The sequence below is a fragment of the Myodes glareolus genome, chromosome 22 (assembly GCF_982192425.1).
Source record: "Myodes glareolus chromosome 22, mMyoGla1.1, whole genome shotgun sequence".
Lineage (NCBI taxonomy): Eukaryota > Metazoa > Chordata > Mammalia > Rodentia > Cricetidae > Myodes > Myodes glareolus.
The window spans coordinates 23,294,674-23,321,340 of NC_142047.1; the positions used below are offsets into that span (position 1 = coordinate 23,294,674).

General features: G+C 47.4%; 1 protein-coding gene and 1 long non-coding RNA gene across 2 annotated transcripts; one reads left to right on the forward strand and one right to left on the reverse strand.

Annotated features, from left to right (window-relative positions):
• Positions 1–325: 325 nt before the first annotated feature.
• LOC146890250 (uncharacterized) lies at positions 326–26,084 on the reverse strand. Its single transcript, XR_014999142.2, has 3 exons — positions 25,959–26,084; positions 12,990–13,145; positions 326–2,555 (listed from the first exon to the last, which is right to left on the reverse strand). It is a non-coding gene; the product is annotated as an uncharacterized LOC146890250 (long non-coding RNA).
• Mt4 (metallothionein 4) lies at positions 17,700–19,879 on the forward strand. Its single transcript, XM_048428684.3, has 3 exons — positions 17,700–17,789; positions 19,033–19,098; positions 19,626–19,879. Exons 1-3 carry the CDS (start codon positions 17,759–17,761, stop codon positions 19,715–19,717), a joined length of 189 nt encoding a protein of 62 aa, XP_048284641.2. The 5' UTR covers positions 17,700–17,758; the 3' UTR covers positions 19,718–19,879.
• Positions 26,085–26,667: the final 583 nt, after the last annotated feature.

Genomic DNA, 26,667 nt, shown 5'->3' on the forward strand with positions numbered 1-26,667 from the left:
GGAGGGAGGGAGGGAAGGAGGGAGGAAATAGTAACCTGAAGTATTTATCTAACTATTCTTTATTAATAAAAAATTGGGAGTCAGATAATGGGGTAAAAACACTTCCTACCTTTTCCATTCCTCCCTCCAAAAGGGCTGAGATCCTCTCTCAGCCTCACCTTACTACTTCCTGTCAACTATCTATCCTCCAAAAGCTCTATGATTAAGTTTGGTCAGCCAGTGGTGTTAGGCTTCCTGGAGCCTCCTTGTTCCCCAGGGAGAGGTGAGTGTGCTATCTGCCCATTCCACAGCCCCACAAAGCAGGACAATCAGACACTATAGGGAGTTGAGTCAAAGCAGGAACTCAGTTTATTTCTGTGAGCGTCAGCTTATATAGGTTCAGTGACATCCTGTGATGGGGGGGGGGTACCTCCAGCCAATGAGAGGCAGCCAAACTCTCCCCTGGCTGGATCAGCATTTACCTAGTTTTTGCTGTCTCATCCTCACTTAAACATGAGCCATCTCTGTCTTACAGGCCTCGAGGTACAGGCCCTGAGATAATTTTTGGCCCAACAAGTGATTAGCTCGACCCTCTGACTCAAAGGAAACTTTATTGTCAGTATGTGATCAAAATATCACACAACAGTAACCAGAAACTGAAATGAAACATTTCAAACCAACGCTTCTCAGGCAGAACTCATAAAATAGGACATCGTGAGCAGTGGTGGCCTGGGCATGCGCTTGCTCGCATGACGAATATTAAAACATAATAATAGTAGCTGGGTGTGGTGGTGGACATCTGTTATTCCAGCACTTAGGAGGCTGAGGCAGGAGGATTCGGATCAGCCTGAGTTACATAGCAAGACCGTGTTTCACTGAAATATATATATAAATAAATAACTTACGTCAGTGTTTCAAAGTTGGAATTTCTTTATCCCATACAAAATCCAAACACCCCACTGATTGCTCTGTAAAATTAGCAGAGCCAGCAGCAGGGACCCTCACAGCCCAATCCCCAGTGGGGGCTTAGGTATGCTACCCAGATCCAGGATCAGTCTGCCTTCTGTCTTTATAGCATTTCCTTTTCTCAAGCTGGAGATTGACACCACCACCCCCCCACCCCGAGCCTTGCTGACGTTCCTACAGAGCTACACTTCTGTCTCTGCTCTGCCTCCTTCACTACATTAATTACCTAGCCCGAGGACACTCTGGCGTGACAGTCTCATTCAAAGTGTCCCCAGAAACTGCCCAGCTCAGGAGACTGTTCTAAGGTGACGTTCTAAGGTGACTTCCGAAGCGGAACCAGGGTTGGCTGTTTCTGACTGAGTTGCAGAGCAAGGGTCCTTCAGGTTCCTCAACTGCCCCCAGCCCACGGGGCCTACAGCCAGGAGTCAGCTTGTAACTCCAGCACCGGGCCAAGGACTTCAAAGTCAAAGGAGATCCAAACTGAACCGGCACTGACTCTCTTCAGGTTCCACCTGTCTTCTTCTGCCAAGCAGAGCCCTCTGCTCGCTTCCATTAAAATTAACAAGCGTTGCAGGCAGGCATCAAAGGCAGGGCCGTGCCTTTCATTATCTGGACAGGCCCAGGCCGGGCTAGCAGCCCCTCCCCCTCTGCTCTTCCAACTCAACTAGCAGGTAGGGCTGAACTCCTGGGGCCAGAATCCGTGCATTGCCATCCTCTTCTGTTTGATATGTGCACCAAGGAAAATTCCAGGCCAGCAGGGCACCCTCTTGGCAATTTTCTTCAAAGTGCACTGTCAAAACTGGCTAATTATCCTTAAGAGACACCCTTAGAAAGGTGTGTGATTAGCTGAGTTTATTAGCAGGGAAACTGAGGTCAAGTGGCTTACCTGTGGAATGAGGGTGGACTGGGCTGTCCTGGCCACCCTTCCCAGTTCTCAGGCTGGGCTTCCAGGGTCATTTAACCCTTTCGGTGTTGAGAGGTGAGGCAAGCTCTGTCGTCAACCCTTTCCATGACAGGAAGTGAGCGCAGACGTTAATTAATATCATTCTCTCTTGTAACCATCTGGTTGTCTCTGGATTTTTGTTTTCCTTCCTAACAATAGTTGAAGATGATCTGATAATTTTCTAGGGCCAACGGTTTATACTGGGCAAATCAACAAATAACGAGTACAGAAAGGTCCAAGTCACCAATGCCAGCCCTGAACAGTGGGTAAGGGCTCTATGGTTTGAGCCTTGTCCTCTGCTGACCAGTTCAAATCTGCAGATCCTGGTATCAGAAACGGGGCTGGTACTCTGGCAATCTGGCGAGCATGCTGCCAGGTCTGCCGGACCTAAGCTGCCCGGCCCACTCTCCCCTTCCCTGGTGGAGAAAAAAAGCAGGCAAAAAGTGTCTCCTATATACCATTAACAGTTAACGAAGGTTCCTTCAAAAGTGGCTTTGGTCACCTTGTTACAGACAAATGCAAGATTCTTAAGGGGAAGGTGTTGACAGACATCCCCCAGACACCTGTGTCTCCTGTTGTCGATGGGAAACCGAGGCAGGGAAGTGAAGTTGGGTGTGAGTGATGGCGTATAGGGAGCTCCTATGCTCTGGGTCCTGGGGTGAGGTTTCTGTTTTAGGAAAGAAAAAAAAGAAATGAGTGTAAAATTCAAAGTGAGGAAGGGAGAGGCATGAGAAAGGAGAAAGGAAGAGGAAGAGAAGGAAATAGGGGAAGAGGGACAGGGGAGAGGAAAGGGAGAGGGAAAGAAAGAGGAGGGGAGAGGGAGGGAAAGAAAGGTGAGAGGGAGAGGGAGGAGGAGAGGGAGGAGAGAAGGAGAGGAAGAGGGAAGGAAAATGGAGGGGAGAGAAAGGGGGAGAGGGAGGAGAAGAGAGAAGAGGAAGAGGGAGAGGGAGGGAAGGGGAGGAAGACTGTGTGGTAGGATCCTGATTTATTTCACAGTTAGTTCTGTGATGCTGGCCAATAGTGCCTCGGTTCCCCAATTACACCATAAAACTCTCTTCTTTGTACCCTGTGGGCTCCCCCCCTCCCTAGAGTTGCATAATCTCAGTAGCTGAGTCTTCAAATGGCCACACACACAGAGATTCCTGAGAGATTTCAAGGTTCTGGGCCCTTTTCCTCCCTAAACCATCACCTCACTGGGCAAAGGCCACAGGTGGATGAGAGCACAGGTGCTTCCCGTCTCCAGGCCTCAGGCACCCCATCTCTACACAGAGTTGGAAGGAGAAGGTCTGGGGGGCATCACCACCCTTGGAACTCAGGAGCTCTAGAACGATCTTGCTTTGAAAAGCTAGTCTGCACCTGCCAGTCCTCCCCAAGCGAGAGACATCATGAAAGCGAGGTCTTCTTACAGCGAGCTAAGCCTGCACCTGCCAGTCCTCCCCAAGCGAGAGACATCATGAAAGCGAGGTCGTCTTACAGCGGGCTAAGCCTGCACCTGCCAGTCCTCCCCAAGCGAGAGACATCATGAAAGCGAGGTCGTCTTACAGCGGGCTAAGCCTGCACCTGCCAGTCCTCCCCAAGCGAGAGACATCATGAAAGCGAGGTCTTCTTACAGCGGGCTAAGCCTGCACCTGCCAGTCCTCCCCAAGCGAGAGACATCATGAAAGCGAGGTCTTCTTACAGCGGGCTAAGCCTGCACCTGCCAGTCCTCCCCAAGCGAGAGACATCATGAAAGCGAGGTCGTCTTACAGCGGGCTAAGCCTGCACCTGCCAGTCCTCCCCAAGCGAGAGGCATCATGAAAGCGAGGTCTTCTTACAGCGGGCTAAGCCTGCACCTGCCAGTCCTCCCCAAGCGAGAGGCATTATGAAAGCGAGGTCGTCTTACAGCGGGCTAAGCCTGACGACACAGGCCTGTAGTCCCAGCTGCTCAGGAAGGAAAAGAAACAAAAGTTCAAGGCCAGCCTGGACAACTTAGCAAGGCACTGTCAAAAAATAAAAATTAAAGGGCTGGAAATGTAGCTCAGTGATAGAGCCTCTTGCCCACCTTGTGCAAGGCCGTAGGTTCAATTTCCAGTATTGAAAAACAAGCAAAGGCACCAGGAGGTAGTGATGTACACCTTTAATCCCAGCACTCAGGAGGCAGAGGCAGGCAGATCTCTGTGAGTCTGAGGCCAGCCTGGTCTACAGAGTGACACAGAGAAATCTTGTCTCGAAAAATCAAGAGGAAAAAACCTTTCTGTCATGAATTAATGACCTTATGTGAATGAGACCAAGCAAGGGGTCTAAGGTGCACTTTGCCTGCTGACCCCTGCTGACCCCTTGGCTCAGCGACTGCTTGCACAAGACTCGATGCCTGAGGATGCTGACCTTCTCTCCATGACCTCCTCGACTGACCTTCTAGACAGCACCAAGAAGCCCACCTTTCTCATCTCTCAAGGTCAGTTCTGAGTCTCCTAAATGTGTAAGATATCTGAAACCAGAATGTGTCAGGGCTAGAGAGAAGGCTCAGTTAAGAACACCTGATGCTCTTGCAGAGGACCCAGGTTCTGTTCCCAGCACCCACATGGTAGCTCACAACCATACCTAACTCTAGTTCCTGAGGATCCAGTGCTCTCCTCTGACTTCTAGAGGCATCAGGCACACATATTATGCATGTGTATACACATAGGTGAAACACTCATATTTGAGACACTTATTTTTAAAAAATATTTATTTTTATTTAAAAAATAATATTAAAAAATGTATAGTATTTGAGAAATGACATAACGTGTTCCCAGTTAGAGCTATGTCCCAGACAGCAAAAATACAGAATGAAGAATATAGAATTCAGAATGAGGGATCACTGAGTTGAGTTTGAATGGGCCCCAATCTTGTAAATGCAGGGTTGGCAGTCATCAGCAAATGAACAACCAAAGGGACACAATTACTATCTGTCATATATGTTCCATCCACAGCCTCACACACAAATTAGTTGTCAACAGTGTAAAAGTCATGGCCAGTGAGATGGCTCAGGGGGCAAAGGCACCTGCCATCAAGCCTGACAACCTGAGTTGAATCCCCAGGTCCCACAGGGTGGAAGAGAACTTACTCTTGTAGTGTATATATACATACATACACACACTATATATACACACTATGTATATACACACACACCGTATACACACATACACACACTATATATACATACATACACTATATACACATATACATACTATTATACACATACACACTACATATACACACACCATATATACATACACACACTATATATACACATACACACCACACACTATATATAGACATACACACACACACTATATATATATATATGCATACACACACTATGTATATGCACACACATATATCTAACAATCCCATATGCTCCCAGGAACATGGATACCCCAGTGCAATGGATACTCTAATGCAAATGAATTCTTGCATCCATTGCTCATGAACACAATAAATAGCCTGGACATCTAGTCAAGTCAGCATGTTCCCTTCAAAGCTGTAAATCCACTTTTAGATGCAGAAAGACCCAAACATAGTTTACGCATGGAAATATGCCTGCATGGATGCTCACTGCAGCAGTGTTTACCAAGGTAAACAGCAGAAACAGCTAAATGTTCCCCGATGGGGTGAAGAAAAGCCAGGAAACAGTCAAATAATATGCCGTGAAAGCAATTCAAAGCATGAAGTTTCAAAATGCTGAACAAAAGAATAAAAATAAAAAGCAACAAAAATAATAAAAATCCAAACAGAAAATGATTTCATGTAAAGTTTAGAGACCCGGTAAGCCTGCCAAGTATGTCACTTTTATAGGTATGCACATATGTGCTAAAGGTAGGAAAAGGCATGTAGCCAGGACAACATTTAACTTGTGCAATTGGCCCCTGGCTTGGAACAAGACCAGAAGTGATCATACAGGGTTCCCATCCTCTTGTTTGTTCCTCTGAAGCACAGAAATGACTGAAACAAGGTGCAAACACTCAATAGCATTGAGAGAATCTGTGTCTAACTCTCTATTCTTCTGTTTAAAAAACACTCATCATTTAAAAAGTAATTTTCAAAACTAAGAGAACCGAGAACGGCACACGTCTACATGTTCCATCCACTTGGCACAGCAGGTGCACATCGGTTACATGTGCCCCAGGGGATGCTGGACAAGGCAACAGCCTTGTTAGGCAGCTTCCCACTAGCTACTGCCTCTCTTCTAGACAGCAAGAATGACAGTGTGAGCTTGCAGGGATAGTGCATTCTTGTAATCTCGGAAGGCAGAGGCATGAGGATTACAAATTTGAGGCCGGCCTGGGCTATGTAGAAGACTGTATATGTCTGCCTGTCTGCCTGTTTATCTACCCATCCATCCATAAATAAGTGTTATGGGACAGACATGGTACACACCTGTAATCCCAGCACTCTAGAGGCTAACATAGGAAGATTATAAATTTGAGGCTATCCTGGCTACATAAAAAGAGACTATCTCAAAGAAATCAAACAATAATAAAATCTCCCACCATGTGTGAGAAGGCAGTGAGGGAACACACTGTTTAAAATGGAGGTTTTAAAAATTGATTTTATTAAGCTCTACATTTTTCTCTGATCCCCTTCCTTCCTCTTGCCTCCCCTTCTACCCTCTCCCATGGTCCCCATGCTCCCAATTTACTCAGGAGATCTTGTCTTTTTCTACTTCCCATGTAGTAGATCTATGTATGTCTCTCTTAGGGTCCTCATTGTTGTCTAGATTCTCTGAGATTGTGATTTGTAGGCTGGTTTTCTTTGCTTTGTGTCTAAAAGCTGCTTATGAGTGAGTACATATGATAATTGTCTTTCTGGGTCTGGGTTACCTCACTCAAAATGATGTTTTCTAGCTCCATCCATTTGCCTGCAAATTCCAAGATGTCATTATTTTTTTCTGCTGTGTAGTACTCCATCGTGTAAATGTACCACATTTTCCTTATCTGTTCTTCAGTCAAGGGGCATTTAGGTTGCTTCCAGGCTCTGGCTATGACAAACAATGCTGCTATGAACATAACTGAGCACATGTCCTTGTGGTACAATTGAGCAACTTTTGGATATATACCCAAAAGTGGTATTGCTGGGTCTTGAGGAAGGTTGTTTCCTAATTTTCTGAGAAATTGACGTAATGATATCCAAAGGGGTTGTACCAGCTTGCAATCCCACCAGCAATGCAGGAATGTTCCCTTTACTCCACAACCTCTCTAGCATAAGTTGTCATCAGTGTCTTTGATCTTGGCCATTCTTACAGGTGTGAGATAGAATCTCAGAATTGTTTGGATTTGCATTTCTCTGATTGCTAAGGATGTTGAGCATTTTCTTAAGTGTCTTTCAACCATTTTAGATTCCTCTGCTGAGAGAATTCTCTGTTTAGGTCTGCACTCCATTTTTTTTATTGGATTATTTGTTCTTTTGATGACCAGTTCCTTGAGTTCTTTGCATGTTTTGGGGATCTGTCTGATGTGGGGTTGGTGAAGATCTTTTCCCATTCTGTAGGCTGTCGTTTTGCCTTGTTGACTGTGTCCTTTGCTTTACAGAAACCTTTAAGTTTCAGGAGGTTCCCATTTATTAATTGTTTCTCTTAGTGTTTGTGCTACTGGGGTTATATTTAGGAAGTGGTCTCCTGTGCCAATGCATTCAAGTGTACTTCTCACTTTCTCTTCTATGAGGTTCAGTGTGACTGGCTTTATGTTGACGTCTTTGATCTATTTGGACTTGAGTTTTGTGCATGGTAATAGATATAGATTTATTTTTATTTTCCTACATTTTGATATCCAGTTATGCCAGCACCATTTATTAAATATACTTTCTTTTTTCCATAAAAAGTTTTTAGAGGGAAAGTGTGGGCCTGATAAGAGCAATATCCACCCCAGCAGCTCCTGTTCTATACCCCAAAGTCCCCAGTGCTCTGAGCATGTACAATCTGAAAACCCCCTAGTCTATCTCCCACATTCCACAAGGAAGTGAGAAATTATCCAGATGGGCAAATGAAGGGCCAACACTAGGGTGAAGCATAGTATTGAACAAGGCATTTGCCTTCTGGTGGTTCAAGGGCACCCTGCCCTCCTGTGCACTATTCATGGCTGCCCTTCTCATTCTCTGAGGGCTGGGAAACATGGTTCTGACCCTTCATAAGACCATGGAGCTACGCCTGGGTCACTTGCCCAGGCCAGAGAGTTACTCTAAAGCCTGGCACAGACTACGCCCTAAACGTGTTTATAACAATTGATGAAAGAAGGGTAGAAGGGAAGAAGAACAAGAAATGAGAGGGAGGAAGAAGGAGGGAAGGAGGGAAGGAGACTCCTTCCACTAATGAACTCTGGTCTGGGCTTATAGCCAAACTGGACCAGCCATTTTCCTGCTATGGGCAATGAGTGTGGGTAATTGTCAGCTTTAGACTTACTCATCCTTTCTCAGGGCTGTGTGCAAAGTGGAGGGTTTCACCTGCCCAGCGGGTACTGAATTATAGCTCTGGAGCTGGGCTCTGTGTAATTAACCAGAGCACGGCGCCCTGGGGACCCTGTGAAGCTACAGAGTGTACAGGTGCACAGGGCATGAAACGGGGTGCCTACTAATTACCCCTGGCCTGGTTTCCACAGTTCCCGGCACTGGGCCATCTTCCTCCTTGGGGGCTGGCTGTGTGCTGGTTGTGGGGTTCGTTGCCAGGGATCATTGAAAAGAACCTGGGACCAGAGAAGCAGAATTTGTGGGCACATTTGAGGATGCACATAGTTTGGGAGGAGAAACCAGCTTCACTCTCAAAAGGACACAGTTTTCTCCAGCCCTGGCTCCATCTCTGTTCGTCACATATGGCTACAGACACATTCTGTGCATCGTCACTGATGGGCCTCACATGGCAACAGAGGAAAACAGCAGAGGACAAGATCCTCATTGGCAGTACCACTGTGCACTTTTTTCTCTTTTAAAATAGCGTCTCTATGGAGCCAGGCTGGCCCAAATCCTTAATCACCCTGCTTCTGCCTTTGAGTGCTGGGATTATAGGTTGCATCACCACGCCTGGTTTATACTTAGGTAATATAAAAAAATATATAAAACAATATGTGTGCATATTATGTATGCACTTATATGTAGAAAAAAGTATGAAAACTAAATAGGGGCCATGAGAAAGTTCAACAGATAAAGGTGCTTGCCACCAAGTCTTAGCTTGCCATCTTAGCTGAGTCGCTGGGATTCACATGGTGGAAGGGGAGAACCAGTTCCTGTAAAGTTGTCCTCTGACCTTTACACGTGTCCCATGGCACATATGCATGTGTGAACATAACCATGTAACTACATAACCTTACAACCACACACACACACACACGCACACAACTAAATAAATCAATTTTAAGATTATAAAACCTAGATGGGATCCAGGTGTGATGGTATATACCTCTTATTCAAGATGCTGAACTGAGAAGCTTATGAGACTCCACCCCTCCCTGAGAATCTTAGGCAGGTTAATGGTTACTATGAGAGAGAGAAAGAGAGAAAGAAAGAGAGAGAGAGAGAGAGAGAGAGAGAGAGAGTTCTTCTTCAGTGTTATAGCCACAAGCAGCTGCCCATACTCCTGTCAATAACCCTTCACCCAAGCTCTTGTTAGCAGCCCTAATTGAACTCATTGGGTTGAAAAAAAAAAAGACATGAAAGTGGAAGGATGCCTAGCTGGGAAGAGGAGGGAATCAACAGGAAGGGACAAGAGAGAGTCATGGGGTGGATATAATCAAAATGCATTTTATACTTATATGCAAATGTCATAACAAAACTCATCCTTATGTATACTTCCTGTGTGTTCATAAAAGGTTGATGAAGGAGCTGACCATCTTTTTTGTACTCAACCCTGCTTTTCGAGACACGCAGGAGGGAATAAATCCCTGTAACATGACTTCACTCTGGACAAGGAGTGAGACAGCAGACTAGTCTAGCAAATAAGTGAAATACACAGATTATTTAATGGCAATACATACCAAGAAAGAAACAGGAAACGGTTGCTAGGAGGGTTCACTGGTAGAATGCTTCCCTAACTAAGCCTGGCTTCAGTTCCTAGCACTGCAAGAAAACACACACACACACACACACACACACACACACACACACACACACACACACGGGGCTAGAGAGATGGCTCAGTGGTTAAGAGCTCTGGTTGCCCTTCTAAAGGACCTGGGTTCAATTACCAGCACCCACGTGGCAGTTCCCAATTGTTTGTAGCTCCAGTTTCAGGGTATTTGGCACCGTCAGACAGACACTCATACAAGCAAAATCCAATGTACATTTAAAAAAAAAATTCTTAAAAAAAATAATAGCCAGGCATGGTGGCACACTTCTTTAATCCCAACACTCAGGAGGCAGAGACAGGTGGATCTCTATGAGTTCGAGGCCAGCCTGGTCTACAAGAGCAAGCTCCAAGGATAGGCTCCAAAGCTACAGAGAAACCCTGTCTTGAAAATAAAACAAAACAAATAATAATAATCATAAAAAGAAAACACACTCACACACACGGTGGGTGGAGGGCACTGTAAAGAGCTATGGTAAACAAAGAAGAGACAGCAGAGGCTGGCAGGGGAACCAAGAGCTGTGTCGCGTCTAAAGGACTTTGAGCAGGACAATGACATGATGGGCTGTCAGCAGGCTCACTCAAGTGCTGGGCAGCATTCGGAGAGAGTGAGACAGGTCAAGAGGACAGCAACAGACAAAGGCATGTGAATCTAGGCAGGAGATGGCAGTGGCTCAAGCCAGGTGCCACCACAAGGGTGAATCCTGTGGGAGGAAGGGTAGGCAGGAGCTCCACGGGCCAGCTAGCCGAGTGGCCGCCAAACACTTAACACTGGAGTTCAGGTGAGTAACCCTGGCTGTAAGGTCACCGTGGGAGTCACCAGCACATCCCTGCTATTTACAGACATGAAATGTGGCACTTCGTTCCTTCCAATGAAAGGATCTGAAGCCAAGAGGACGGCGTCGGCGTCTTGCTCATTCTGGGTGGTAACTGTGACGGTGCTGGAAATGCTGTCCCTTTTGCTTTTTGAGTGTGTGTGAACTTTTCTCCAATAAAAAATGAATTAATAAACACTCTGTAATGTCATGCTGCTCCAGATTGCTAAAGTACCCTGTCATAAGTACTAAAGTGTGGGTGCTGGCGGTGAGTTCTGGGAGCCAGGTGCAGATGCCTCCTCCTACCAGCCCAAGTCAGCTGGTCTCTTTGGGCTTCCATGTCCTCAGTTGGCAACTAGCAGCTGACCCCTGCTTTCTAGGGGCTCCTCTAGAGCTGGATGCATAAGATCAGGTGGTCGGCACACAGCTCCTGCTTGCTCTGACTGTATCCCCTACAGCGCACGCCTCGTCCTACACAGAAGGTCTGACATACCCACTATCAGGGCTCTCTGCAGAAGGCAAACTCAGCCTCCCAAAAGATAGACACTACAGTTAGGAGGGCCAGGTATGGTAGCACATACCTGTAAACCCAGCATTCAAGAAGCTGAGGCAGGAGATCACAAGGTTGAGGTATAAAAAAGGAAAAGGAGTCTAGGGTTGGGGGATGATCTAGTGGCAAGAGTGCTTGCAGTGTAAGTGTGAGGACACAAGTTCAAATCCTCAGCACCCACATAAAAAGCTGGGCGATTGGGCTGGACACAGTGGTGAATGCTTTGACTCCAGCACTTAGGATGCAGAGACAGGAAGATCTCTGTGAGTTTAAGGCCAGCCTGGTCTACATAGCAAGCCCCAGGACAGCCGGAGCTACATAGAGAGACCCTATCTCAAAACAAGAACAATGAGAAGCTGGACTACATATACCTGGAACCCCAAAACTATGGGGCAGAGATAGGCAGAACCCAGAGCTCTCTGAAGAACCAGTCAAGCAAGAAGGGTGAGTTATCTATTCACAGAGACCCTGTCCTGAGGCAACAGAGTGGGAAGCAACAGAGGAAGCTGCCCAGTGGCTCCACATGCATGCTCACAGGCATACAGCTCCAAATACTCACATGCATGTACTGGACACAACACCCTAAACAATGGAAAGAAGGGAGGAAGAGAGGGAAGGGAGGAAGGGAGGGAAGGAAGGAATGAAGAAGGAGGAGGGAATGAGGGAAGAAGGAAGGAAGAAAGGAAGGAAGGAAAAGAGGGAGGGAGGGAGGAAGGGAGGAAGGAAGAAGGAGGAGGGAATGAGGGAAGAAGGAAGGAAGGAAGGAAGAAAGGAAGGAAGGAAAAGAGGGAGGGAGGGAGGAAGGGAGGGAAGGGAAGAAGGAAGGAAGGAAGGAAGGACGGACGGACGGACGGAAGGAAGGAAGGAAGGAAGGAAGGAAGGAAGGGAAAAAATAAAAGAACTTGTAGTTAGGAGAGTTAGAAAGAACTATATTCCATGGTCTCCAAACTAGGGTCCTCAGACTAGGCTGAGCTTAAAAGCAGGTATCAAAGAGACTCAAACTCCATGAGATAAATTACTCATGGTATCCTGATCAGAATCTAAGGATGAGTCTGAAACATACAAGCACATGGGGAAAGGCTGGGAATGTGGCTCAGTGGTTGAGTACTTGCCTAGCATGCCCAAGGCCTTGAGGCCTTGAGTTCCATTCGTAGCCCTCCCCTCCATGGGTGGCTGGACCAACTGCCAAATCATATAGGCAGGCAGTAATGATGCTACTAATGGTCATTATGTTAATTTGTAGTTTTGTTCTGAACAGAGCGCTTGGTAGGCTGCTTCCTGTTCTCTCATTTAACCTTCATGACAGAAGTTATAGGGTTAGCATTTGCATGAGTCAGACATCCATTGGGAAACCGAGGCTCAGAGATGTCATGTTCTAAATCATATAGCAAAGAAGGAGAAAAGCTGGGATTTGAACCCTTGCAGTGGGACTCTGCTCTCAAGCTCTTCCTGGTGAGCAGAGTTACTCTATGGATATCTGAACAAAAGCAAGAGAAGACCACTTGGAGGCAGTTCTATTTGTTGGGCCATTTAGTCATCATCGACCATGAATATTTATTAAGTAACTACTGTGCAGAAGTACTCCGTGCGCCTGGGCACGGCAACAGGAAGTTTAAGAAACCACAGCCTCTGCCCTGAGAAGCTTGTGGTCTAGAGAAGCCAGTTTACCTGCAGCATAATAAAACTGCTGGCTCCAGCCTGCTCCTGGGAAGAAGCACATCAAGAGGGTCCAGCAAGCCAGGTGGGGTGGCTCAGGCCTGTGATGTCAGGACTCTGGAAGATCGCAGGTTCCACATCAGCCTAGTGAGCATTGGGAGATTCCATCTGCAACACAAATGTTCAAACAATAAAAGAGAATCAGAGATGGTGTTCCATGCCTCTAACTCCAGGAAGCTTGAGGTGGATTGATTGCTGTGAGTCTGAGGCCAGGCTGTAATGCAGAGCAAGTACCAGGCCAATAAGGCTACATAGGAAGACTGTATCTGAAGGAAGGAAAAAAGAAAGAGGAAAGAAAGGCGGTGGTGGGGGGGAGGTGCAGCAAGATAGTTCAGTGGGTAGGGAAACTTGCAGTCAAGCCTGATGATCTGAGTTCAATACCTAGTTCCCGCAGGATAGGAGGGAACCAACGCCCGGAAGTTATCCTCTGACCTCCACATATGTGCACGCGTGTGCACATACAATGAAATGCAGGAACTAGAGAAACTAGGAAAGCACACTGGGACCCTTGCAGGAGAGGGGTTTGGGGAGCAGTAGAGAAGGGAATAGTTGGACACAAGTGATCTGTTAGAAGAAATGGGAAAGGGGGGTGCTCCTTAGGGGGGCAGAGGGAGGTGAGTACAGGAGGTGGGAAGGCGAAAGGGAGTAACAGAATACAAATGATCTGATGGGGAACTGGGAAAGGGGGTTCTTTAGGGAAGGAGCAGGGAGACAAACGCAGAAGGATGGAGTAGGTAAAACAACAATAAGGATGTCTGACAAAGCCACAAGGAATCATACTATTATTTACCCTAAAAAAAAACCTATAATACACATTATTCTGTGTATTAAACATACATATATAATTCAAATGAACCTTTCTCATCTGGGCTGACAGCACTCCATCTAACAGCCAAACACCACCTAACAAGGCCACAAAACCAGCCATGAGAAGGCCTCTTTTGAGTTGTTGGCCAGGGCTATCCATGAAAGTACGTACAGCCAGTTGATGTTGCCCTTGGCTACCCCCAAGACGTGGAAGGTAAAGTCTTATTACTGAAGACACCATGCACTTCAGAAAGAGAACCCAGAGACCTCTGAACTAAAACGGACCTGAATGTTCCCTCCCTGAAGACTAGCAGAAGGCACAGTGTAAGCTTCCAAAGGAAGGAGGCACCCAGCAGTCCTACCCTATGGTACCTATGAGCCACACCAACGATACCCCCACTGGGGCAGGAGCTGCATGCGTACCTTAGTGGTACCCAGCAGCTCTCTAATCAGATTTCAGAACTGCTAAACCAAAGGGAAACCAGGCCTGGATCTGGAACCTAGCTAACTGATCAATGCTAGTGAAATTATGGTTACTGGAGAGGAATCTGCATCCACTGATTTATTAAATCAGCACAGTCTCTAACAACAATCTATAAATGTGTCTTTATACTCACAGATAAGTGTCGTCTTCACCCCTCAAGGGAAACTTCTCTTTGCAATAGACAGAGACGGCTACAGAAAAGTAAAACTAATAGAAAGGTAGAGCTGTGGAGCCCGGTCCCAGTGGATACATCCACAAAACCCTCCAGAGCCTAAGGCTCGGGGATCGTGGAAGAAGAGGCATAAAGGTTGGAAGAGCCAGGGGATCAGAGAATTTGAAGGGAGATTGTCTTCTAGTAACATCAGAAGCTATACACATTAAGCCTTATGAACACAAACTGAACAAGAATGGCCACAATAGATACACCAAACTAGATGGGGAAACGCCCGTGAGGCTTCAGTTTACACAGAGAACTGTAGGAGACTGAGGAAAGCTAGGAGCAGAAGAGATTATCTTTCCCAGGGAAGAGCACACCAGTTGGTTGTCCAATGCCAAAAGCTCAGCTCTGAAAACACGCATGCAAGTAACATTATACGGACTGAACAGGTTATACTTAGGAATATATAGGAATGTACTTATACAGCTCTGTATACAATAACAACTAGTGAAAAAAGAGGCCATGGATTTAAGGGCAAGTGGGGGGTGGGTATGTGAGGGAGAAAACAAAGAGAAAAATGCTATATTATCATCTTGAAATTTTAAAAATTAAGATAAATGACAAAAACAGAAGAAAAAGAAGGAAGGAAGAAGGGGGAGGGAGGAAAAGATAAACAGGTCTTTCATAGAGAACCAGGAAGGGCAAACACAGGGATGGACTAATGTTAAGATACTAAACCTTTCCCTGGTATAATGGCATGATGGAACCCCCAGGCTAGGCCAGAGTCCCAGACACTCCTGTAGCATTTTTGCTACAAACAGCATATGGTTTACTTTTACCTGCAAGGGAAAAGAAGTCAGAACCTAGTCACCTCATGGTGTAGAAGAGGTGGCACCAGACACTCCTTTCAAACACTCCCTTTCATTGTTGGCAGAGAACTGTGTGAATGTACTTAGGCATGAAGCAGCAGTCATTTCTGCGGCTGTGTAAAACAGGAGCTACTGGGGCTGGAGAGATGGCTCAGAGGTTAAGAGCACTGCACACATCTGCAACCCCGGCATTTTGGGGCAGGTGGATTCAGGGTTTGAGGATAGCCAGGGCCATTGCAGACCCTGTGGCAAAATGCTGTATAGTTACATGGACTTCCCACCCTATGAGAAAGTCTAGAACTTAACCTTCAGATTTCAGAGGCTCCAGGAATTCCATAAGGTTAAAGCTTCACTTCTCCAAATACATGGTTTATTTCTTTAAAAAATTTACATGTATTCATTATTTTTTGTGTGTCAGGAGATATGTACCATGGCCCAGATGTGGAAGTCCGCAGGAGTCAGCTGTCTATTTCCATGGGGTCCAAGGCTCAAACTCAGATCCTCAGGCTTGGCAGCAAGCGCCATCTTGCCAGCCTGACCTGTAATTCTGTGTGGGGGTTAAAGCTATGCTTTTAGTGGTTTAATATGATTTAATAAAATCACCTCAGGGTGGATTTGTTCCCTATCACTACCCTCCAGCAGGAGCTGAAAGCCAGAGAAAGGGCAGAGAAGTGAACAAGCCTGGTATATCTCTCTCGGGCCCTGGATCAGCCTTGTTCAGCCTGGGCTAGGCCAGCAAGTGTTGCATAGTGTTTCAACCTGCATAGCCCAGAAATTGGGAAATATTGAAATATTAAGGGATTAGGTTTTAACATTGTCATTCAGTTGGCCTTGAGCAACAACACACTGTCATTCATCCGAAGAGGAAACAGTTGCTGGCACAGGTGGTGAAGAGCTAAAAGAGATGGCCTGGAAGAGCATGCCTTCCCATCTCTGGGCTTGTTCCATGGGCCAGGCCCTTGACAGCCTTGATACCTGCTAGATGTGGGGAACACGGTGTCATGGACTGGGATGAGCTCCCAGTGCAGGTCCAGGAAGGCTGTGAGCAGCCCCAAGCAGGCATGTTCCTGAGCTGAGCTGCTCTCCCGACACTCTCGACCATGAGCTCTGGTTTTAATCAGCACAGAAAGCCCCAACACTCAGCCCAGTGCAGGCTCTTGGAAAGCAGAGAGTGAAGACGTGCCCGCTACTCGACTACGGATGCCTTCAGGGACCACCTCTGCACCCCCACGTCATTATCACTACTTCTTCTTCCTTGGTACCTGCCCTTCTGATGCCCATGATGTGAAGTCTTCTCCCCACTAGATATTCTCAGTTCTAGCATCCTGGGTCAGGATGGGACTCGACTGATGGAGGCAAGCTGAGAACCGGGAGGAAGTTGGAGCCGGGGAGCATGCTGTCTCTTTACTGAATGCTACAGCCACTTGAAGGGGACTCAAACACTATTCCGGCATTCATTAGTTCACTTTCTAGTTCATGTCTGCAGTCATTTGTTATTTCTTAGGACTTATCCATCCATTCATTCTTTTGTGCATTCCATATCCACAAACCCTTGTACAAGACACTGAGCAGGTATGGAGATGCTTTAGCACATGAACAACCATATAGCCGAGAGAATCGCATGGGATGTGTGCACACATCTTACCAACGGACACACATGAGCATACACACACACACACACACACAGGGAGAGAGAGAGAGAGAGAGAGAGAGAGAGAGAGAGAGAGAGAGAGAGAGAGAGAGAAAGAAAGAAAGGGAGTTCACTGGTTCACTGTAGCAGTTCACTGCAGCTATGGGCATCCTATCATCTATGTGGAATTTTGCATCCCACTGAAAGGTAGGTGACTGTCTTATCAAAGAACAGGGTTGGAATGGAAGTTGGGGCTGGTTAAGTGCCCCTGCGAGGTCTTCTCTTGCTTCTTCCACTCCATGTTGGTCTAAAAGGAAAGGTTCCAAGTCTGGGTGGGCACATTCCCCTGATTTTCCACCTTCTCATCCATGGTAAGGCTTTGAGGAGCAGCCATGCAAGAGAATGAAGATCTGAGCTTGGGCAGGAGTGTCTCTGTAGAGCGGGAACAGAGCTGCAGGTAACTCTGTGTAGTGGGATGTGCGTGGCTAACAACCTGAGCACTGAGAGTCACTGGAACCTCACACTGCTTCCTCGACACGCCCGCTGGTAGGTAAGCAGGCAGGGCTCTCACAAAGGGCTTGACCTGCCCTGTGCCCTCAGCCACCTGCCTTCCCCACCTCCTAGCCCCGAGCATCTTTCTGGGATGTGTGCAGGGCGTCTGGCCCCAGGGAGAGGTGGGGTGAGCTGCAGTCCACACCTACGCAACTATAAAGAGGGAGCCTCCAGCTGCTGCTGCCTCAGCCTCCCTGTCTCAGCCACTCACACACCTGGACCATGGACCCTGGGGAATGCACATGTATGTCTGGTGAGTAAGGAGGCCTACTGGGGGTCCTACAACTTTGTCCTTGTGTTCTGCAGGCAGGATGTGGGACTATTGGAAACTTTTTCACTTAGGCGCCGTGGTTGAGGTTTGTCCTGGATCTGCAACCTTTGGGCAGCTCCCACTCTGTTGGCTTCCAGCCAGATTTGCTGAAACTGATACACTGGTCCAGGAAATAGCAAGGGAAGAATTTGAAAACAGTCTTTCTAGCTGTAGATCCCTAGTTGGCAGCCACCAGAGTAGGGAATGGAGCGATGGCCCAGAACCTGGACACTTGGTTTTGGTCCTCTGTTGTCATTCATTTACTAACACATTTGATTTATAGGCCTCAGTTTCCACATTTGCAAACTGAGGTTACTCATTCTGGGTTGCTTGCCTACTAGGGAATCTATGGAGGGGCTAAAATTACCAATCCTTGCATACACCAGGACTTAAAGGCTTAGCTGCGACCTCAAGTCAGTAAAATCCAGCTGTGGTACTCACCTGTGATTCTAGAACTCAGCAGGCTAAGGTGTGTGTGTATGGGAATCCCGAATTCAAAGCCAATCTAGGTTGCTTAGTGCCAGGAAGTATGTTGGCCAGAAGGAGGGAGATCAGGCTTCAGAACCATCCTGGGCTTTCTCAGCCTTGAAAAGTGCCATCTAAAATTTTCAAGAGCATCCTTCACCCTTAACAGCACAGGTCTGTCCCCCAAACCTGGAAAAGATGCAGACAGTTCTAGTGTTCTGAACCTGAACATGATGGATGGTATGAGTTTAGAAAGATACATAAGTACGAGTCATTTTTATTAAACAAAGGCAAGGTATTGTCTCCCCCTACCCCATTCCTGTGTTCCTTTCTGCTTTCCATCCGGGGTTTCTGTCTGGCCTTGTCAAAACGAGGCTGTGAAAGTCCTTGCTGGTTGCCACAGGCACCTTGGCCTTGCTGGGGTTGGCCTTGTCTGTTAGGCCTCAAGCCTGATCGGACATCAGTACCTGATGTGTTGTGTTTTTAAACTACTGATTCTTTCCCTACACAGAGTTACCAAGGGTTCTGTTGCAAGGGTTGTGGTCAGGAAGATGCACTTCCACAAGTAACCCGGGTTGAGCTGATGCTGCCACCCCAGTCCCTATCCATGGCCTGTCTCTAGAACCACTGGACCATCCACAGCACTGGGGTCACCTTCTTGTCTCACCACTCTCCAAGATCAATAGCCTGGTGTTCACCCAGTCTCTGCCCTCTCTTCTAGGAGGGATCTGCATCTGCGGGGACAATTGCAAATGCACAACCTGCAAGTGTAAAACCTGCCGCAAAAGTGAGTATGGGCACCAGGACTCTGCCAGGTGGGAGTGGGAACAGCCCCGCCCTTCGCTCTCCCTATCCACCCCAACTGGGCAGTGGAGGGATTCTGGCAACCTTTTTCTCATCGGGAGGGAATCTGAGATAACATTCAAGTAGATACCTGGGGCAGATATACCCTGGGCTGCAGTCCACGAGGCAGTAAGGATATCCATGGCATTTGGAGCAGCAAGGGGGTTGGGAATAGGTTCTGTCCAGTCTAGTGAGGAAGAAGGAAAAGCCTGGGCCTGGCCTCATGAGCCCTGACTTCTAATCATATTTCTATTGTGGCTGTGATCTTTGAAATGCCCACCCCTTGTCTGGGGCTCTGATGGCCCTGGAGAACCCTCTGAGGTTCCTTCTGTTCTCAAATCGCACAGTGTCCCATCTCTCGGCCCAGGGATTCCCCGCTATAGGTGTCTCATTTCCTAGGTCTTCTAAGGGGTAGGAGAGACAGGGAAGTGAAGAGCCATGGCTCACCTGTCCATCGCCTAACCTTTTCAGGCTGCTGTCCTTGCTGCCCTCCAGGCTGTGCCAAGTGTGCCCGGGGCTGTATCTGCAAAGGGGGCTCAGACAAGTGCAGCTGCTGCCCCTGAAATTCACCCACGGCGCTGGGAGAGATCCTGGGAAGTGGCTGCACAGTGCCTGCGTCAAAGGATTGAATTTGTATAATAAGTTGTGCCTTTTATATATGTGCCTAAGTGCGGTGCCAGTGACGTTCATGTAAAGGTCTTGAAGCAATAAAGTTTTCATGGCTATCCAGTGGCTCAGAGCATTGTTTAACCCTAATCCTAGCCCAGAAGGACCAAGAAGGGCTGGCTCTATTGCAAATCCTTGAGCTGCCGGCCAACTGGAACCCCATCGGCAGGCGTCTGCTCACGCTGCTTACTTCAAGGTACTGCCAGCACCTGAGGCTTCCTCCCACTTTACAAACACAGGGAGTTCAGGGCCCTGGGAAAAGTTCCTAACCAATGCCAAGCAGGACCCAAAACTGGTAGATGAATAGTCAGCCTTTCTACACTATCTTTCAGAAGTCTTCTGTGGTGCTGAGCTCCGGTAGCTCATAGCTTACACACTCACTAAACTATGTAGGCTTCTCCTCCTTATCCCATGTCCCACTCTCAGCCAGTGCTTGCTGGGATCCCCACCCAATGAAACCCGTTGAGTGAAGGGTCTTTCTTGGTGCAAGCTGTCTTAGCCTGACTGTCCTGGCCTACCCATGATTAGGTGAACTCATTCACTGAGGAAAAAAAGCTACTGGTCCTGAGCTCAGGAACAGAACCTGTGTCTAAAACCCATCCCCAGCACTAATACAACAAGAATTATTTGGGCCAGGTCAAGCCCCTGACTAGTCACTCTGCAAGGAGAACACTCCACAGTCCCTGTCAAGGACAGGGTGTTGGTAGTTACACCCTTCAGGGGGCAAAGTAGGCTTCTCTGGCAAGTAGGCTGCCTGTTCTTTTTGCCGCCAAGGTCTCCTCACCTTGTCCAAAGGCCCACGGGGTTAGGGTGACAGGCACACACACTGGCAAGGAGAAACTGATGCAGAGGAAATCAATGACCTCCCAGAGACTTAAGACTTAAGATTTAGCTTTTTAGATGGATGGCTAAGAAGGCTGAACTACCTGCAGATGTCACTGGGGACAGAATGCCACTATCTGTCGTTCACAACGCAGCACCAGGCAATCCAGTCCCTAAGAGGCCTTGCATTTATGCCACCTAGAGCCACAGCTAAGGCCTTCTTCTCCACAGTCACTGGGCACAGGGCCGTGAGAATGGAATCTTGCCCAAGGGTCCCAGCAAGGAGGAGCAGAATAAACTTCAAATTCCCTGGAGCTGAACACTGTCCTAATCCTCCTGCAAACAGGGCTGCTTAGAAATCACTGGGAGTCTCCTGGGAAGGCTTGCAGGCTCCATCCTAGAGGGAGTCACGCCGCCGAATCAGCATCTTAGAACAATGGAAGAGGTGTGGTCTTTGGCACCAGAGAGCTGTTCTGGTCTGCCTTAACCAAGTCATTCACCCTCTCTAGGCACCAACTCCCCCTCTGTCCCCTGGCAAGTCCCCTCTTGGGGATACACAGAGACTGCTGGAGAATGTTTATGTACAGGTTAGGTTACCCGTAAACAGGGTTTTCTGTGTGGACACGACTGCTTTTGGTTTCTGTTTATTAATCTCTGAGAAAGCCCCTGACTAGTCACTCTGTAAGGAGAAAACTCCACAGAGCCTGTCAAGTGCACCTGTCAAGGGTGTTGGTAGTTACACCCTTCAGGGGGCAAAGTAGGCTTCTCTGGCAGGTAGGCTGCCTGTTCTTTTTGCCGCCAAGGTCTCCTCACCTTGTCCAAAGGCCAACAGGGTAGACATATCTATCTCTTCTATTTCTAACACACCTCTGAAGGGGATGATCAGCCCTCCGATTCTCATTCTGACAGTAGTAACACCCGGGTGTAGTGTGGCTGCTTACATGGACTGAACATTTAATGTGTCCATCTCTGTGTGGAATAGTTTTAGAACTTGAGTACCTGCCTCAGAGGGGCCCTCGCTGGTTACCCTCCCCATAGAGTAAGCGTCTGAACCAGTGCCATGACTCAGTGGATAAAGCACTTGCCACATAAGCCTGGTGACCCAAGTTTGCTCACCAGAACCCACATAAAGGTGCGAGGAGACTGCTGACTCCACAGATCTCCACACATGTGCCACAGTCATGCACACATACCATACTGTAACACACACACACACACACACACACACACACACACACACCACAATACAGACAGGCAGACTTTTTTTTTTGCTTTGTCTTGTTTTGTTTTTAAAGCATCAATGGGGGTTAAATGTAGTAATAAACACCCACATACCTGTAATCCCAGAACTCTGGAAGGTAGAGACAGGTCAATCTCTGTGAGTTCCAGGTTAGTCTAACATGGCAAATTCCAGGTCAGCCAGGGCTACATAGTAAGACCTTATCTTAAGGGAAAAAAAAGAGAGTCAGGCAGTGATGGTGCACGCCTTTAATCCCAGCACTCAGAAGGCAAAGGCAGGTGAATCTCTGTGAGTTCAAAGCCAGCCTGGTCTACAAGAGCTAGTTACAGGACAGGCCTCAAAGCTACTGAGAAACCCTGTCTCAAAAAACCGAAAGAAGTCCATGGGTCCAAAGTAGATTTTGTGGGTGTCCAAAAGGGATTCATCCATTCCCCACCCTTCCTCCTAAGTTCCTTTCCCACCTTCTGGATAATATTTTGATCACCTGGAACCTTAGGGCCCAAATTCAAATTCAGGTCTGTTTATGACCTCGTCCTCACATCTGACCTTCCTGAGGGTAGAGCCTGCCAGGCAGTCAGTCTCTGGAAGCCTAGGCCTGCAGGATGGCCAAGGGTGGCTGTTCTCAGGGATGAGGATGAGGGAGTGTGGAAAGGCCTCAGAAACAGGAGTTCTGATGTCCACATGTAGCCGAACAAGTTAGGGCAGAAGGAAAGAGGCACCGGATGCAGTCAAGGCTCCCTTTGAGCTTTTGCCCTGCCCCCACAAATGCTAGGGGGTAATCTGCACTGACAGCCTGTGGTAGCTCCAATGTAATTGACCCCCAGCATCTCATAGGGCGTGGCACTATTATTATTAGGAGGTGTGGCTTTGTTGGAGTGGGTGTGGCCTTGTAAGAGGAAGTGTGTCACTGTGGGGCAGACTTTGAGGTTTTCTATGCTCAGGATACCACCCAGTGTTTCCATCGACTTCCTGCTGCCTGTAAGATGTAGGACTCTCAGCTACTTCTCCAGCACCATGTCTGCCTGTGTGCCGCCATCCTCCCTGCCATGATGCTATTGGACTGAACCTCTGAACTGTAAACCACCACCTCAATTAAATGCCTTCCTTTATAAGAGTTGCCATGGTCACGGTGTCTCTTCACAGTAACAGAAACCCTAACTAAGACTCAGCCCTAGAGAAGAATTCTGCTATGACACCCACTTTCCAGATGAGAAAACTGAGACTTGAGGCAGGCAGTGGCTGGCTCCCACTTGCGAAGGGCGGGACAGGGACTCGGTGTGGTCTGCTTGACTCAGGTTAATTCTTGCCTGTGCTTTACAGAAGGCTCAGAGAAAAGACAGAGGGCAATGCCACACGAGGGGTCCCCGCATGGCCTGGTGCTTTAGAAAACCCCCATATCACAACCCACAAACCTTATATTTGCTGTATGGTACCAGGCAGCCTCCATCACTTGGGAGCTGGTATTTGTTTGGCACTGTGTGATCAAACAACCCTAACCTCTGCTCCATTGCCTAACGCCGTTCAGGCCCCAGGAAGACACTCCTCTACCTACTGACCTGTGTCCTCAAAACAAAAACGTGATCTTTGAGTGTCAGTATGGTTCGCAAATTGTTCAGATACCAGTGAGAGAGAGAGAGAGAGAGAGACACCATTTTCAGAGTGCAGGAAGGATGTGAGTGGCAGAAACAAGAGAAGATGAGAATTAACGAACCCATCTGTTTCTGTTTCTCACAAACAAGTCTGCCATTGATTATCGTGGTGGTTTGGATGAGAATGGCCCCTCTAGAGGCTCATATAGTTCACTATTTGGTCCCCAACTGGTGGAATGGATTGAGGGAGGATTATGAGGGGTGGCCTTGTTGGAGGAGATAACTGGGGTAGGCTTTGTGGTCCACATCAATCCCTGCATCTCTTTCTCTGCCTGGTGGTTGTATCCCAAGATGTGCGCTCCCAGCTGCAGCTTCAGTGTCACGCCTGCTTGCTTGCTGCCATGCTCCCCGCCATGATGGCCATGGACTCTCACCCTCTGAAAATTCAAGCCCCAAATAAACTCCCTGCTAGAAGTTGCCTTGGTCACGGTGTCAATCAGAACAATAGAAAAGCAAGTAGGACAATTACCACATCTCATACGATGTCCCCCTTTTCCTTTGCGTTCTGAGAATGTTTATGAGTGTATGATAGCCGCAGAAGTTGCACAGGAATATTCGTAATGCTAAGCAGGCCACATTATTCATATATTTTCATTATTTGTAAATATGTGCATATTTGCATGCTGTGGAAAGAATGTTTGTGGCGAGGTGGTGGTGATGCACGCCTTTAATCCCAGCACTCAGGGGGCAGAGACAGAAGGATCTCTGTGAATTCGAGACCAGCCTGGTTTACAAAGTGAGTTTCAGGAAATGTTCCAAAACTACAGAGAAAAACCCTGTCTCCAAAAAACAACAACAACAACAACAACAAAAAAACAGTGGGACTCAGAATTTAAATAAGTCCCCAGGGTGATGGTACTTAGAGGTAGGGATGTCAGAAATTCAAGAGGTGATGAGGCCACATGGGGCCATCATGATGAGATCAGTGCCTGTCTACTATAAACAACAACAACAAAAAGTGGGTAGTAGGGACTAAAAGTTTCCAAAATCAATAGAAAAAATTGTAAAATTAAATAAATAACCTGAAGAAACTGGGACCAAGGTGCTGACATAGTGTCTGGTGAAGGCCTAACGCCCTTATTTGTGTATGATCATTCTCCTTACGTGTGCTGCCCACACGGCAGCTCTACAGCAAGATCCGTCCATTATCCTTCCAGTTTCTGCCTCTCCCCGCTCCTCTGCTCTCCCACCTGACCCTTAACTGCTCCAAACAAACCCAGAGCACCTAGAAATCCTCCATAGATTCTTCTGCTGCTCCATTTGCACTGTGACGTCCCCTGCTTCCTGTTTACTCATAAATGTCATCTGACCTATTTTGGCATGACAGAAACACTCAAAAATCCCTGCTCTGTTCACACCCTCCCAACCAGGCTGCTCTTGTCCTCCCTCAGTCTCTGTGAGTGGGATGTTCAGGACAGAGCAGTAAATGCATGAGCTCTCTGCAACTATCTTAGTCAAAGTAGGAGCTGAGGTTTAGGTGGGAATAGTGTTCACCAATGCCATACCCTATAAGACAGGGGTTGTCTCTACCCCACAGGAAACAGACTCAGAGAAATGAAGGGATCTGTAGTGGGTATTTGCTCTGCCCATGTTGGGCTATCTGGTCCGATAGAGACGATGCTTCTTGTCTGCCTATGTGACCTCTTATAAGGAAAGAGGGAGGGTGGACGAGCTCACTTGGGTGGTAAAGTCCAGGTCAGGCAATGTGAAGCAGCGTGAGATTGGTCCCCAGCTTTCCAAGGACTCTGCAACTGGATTTACTATATCCTGTATTTGTGAGTGTATTTTCCCCCCTCTTATATCTTAATAAATTCTTGATACCCCTTAAACAGATGCATGGGGACTTCTCTTTACAGGGGTTTTCCAAATATAATCAAGACTTAGCTGATGGAGAAACCTGAAGACCCTGAGAGCAGAGGGACTGAAGGCATGCGACACGGAAGCTTGTTACATATGTTATGTATGGGCTAACACTGGGGCATTGGGAAAGGAAATGCCTAGAAAACAGGACTTAGTCAAGAAAAACGCAGAGACTGGGATGTAGTTCAGTGACAGAGTGCTTGCTTCAAATGCACAAGTGATATGGGATGTCCCTCTGTATGGTGTGAATATGTTTTATTACCATTGAGTAATAAAGAAGCTGCTTTGACCTCTGGCAGGGCAGAATATAGCTAGGTGGAAAATCCAAACAGAGGTACAGGAAGAAAGAAAGAGGAGTTAGGGAGACACCAGCAACTGCTGGAGATGAAAGATATGAGGTAACAAGCCACAAGCTTTGCAATAAAATATGTAATAATAGAAATGAGTTAATTAATTGTAAGAGCTAGTTAATAATAAGCCTGAGCTAACAGACCAGTGTTTGTAATTATATTAAGCCTCAGAATGGTTATTTAGGAACTGGCAGATGGGAGAGAAACCTCCACTTACACAGACAGACGTGGGTTCTATGCCCAGAACTGCACAAGAACTCATTCGTGTGGTCACCCAGGGCAGGAAAGAATTGTGTCCTGAGGTTGTCCTGAGGTTGCCACATCATGTGTTCTTGAAATCCCTGGGGAAAAAGAAGATCTCTCAGATTTCTGACAGACTCCAAACCTGATCAGACACTGGTAGGATCCCATAAAAGGCCCCAAAGGAGAATTCTTCCAACCCAGAAGCTAGTGCAGCTAGTAAGCCTGAGTCCAAAAGAGTCACCCACGGAAGGCTGAGGGCACCAGGGTCTTGGCCTGGTGGGTAGAGGCCAGGAGAGCCCAGAAGGCACCACGGGAGTGTCCTCCAACACAGTTCTCAAGGAGACAATTTAAGATCATAGCTGTAAAGGGAAGCTAGGCCCGTGACCACGATTCTAATCCGAATCAGGGAAAGTTCCAGGAGTTTGAGGCCATCCTGGACTATTTAGTGAGTTGTTGGCCAGCCTGGGCTAAAGAGAGACCCTGCCTCAAGTCCACATAGACACAAACACACACACACACACACACACAGAGAAGAGAGAGAGAGAGAGAGAGAGAGAGAGAGAGAGAGAGAGAGAGAGAGAGAGGGAGGGAGGGAGGGAGAGGGAGAGGGAGAGAGAGAGAGAATCTATGCAAACCAAGCAGATCCACATAACGATTTAAAGACAGTGTGGCAGGTCGTGTGG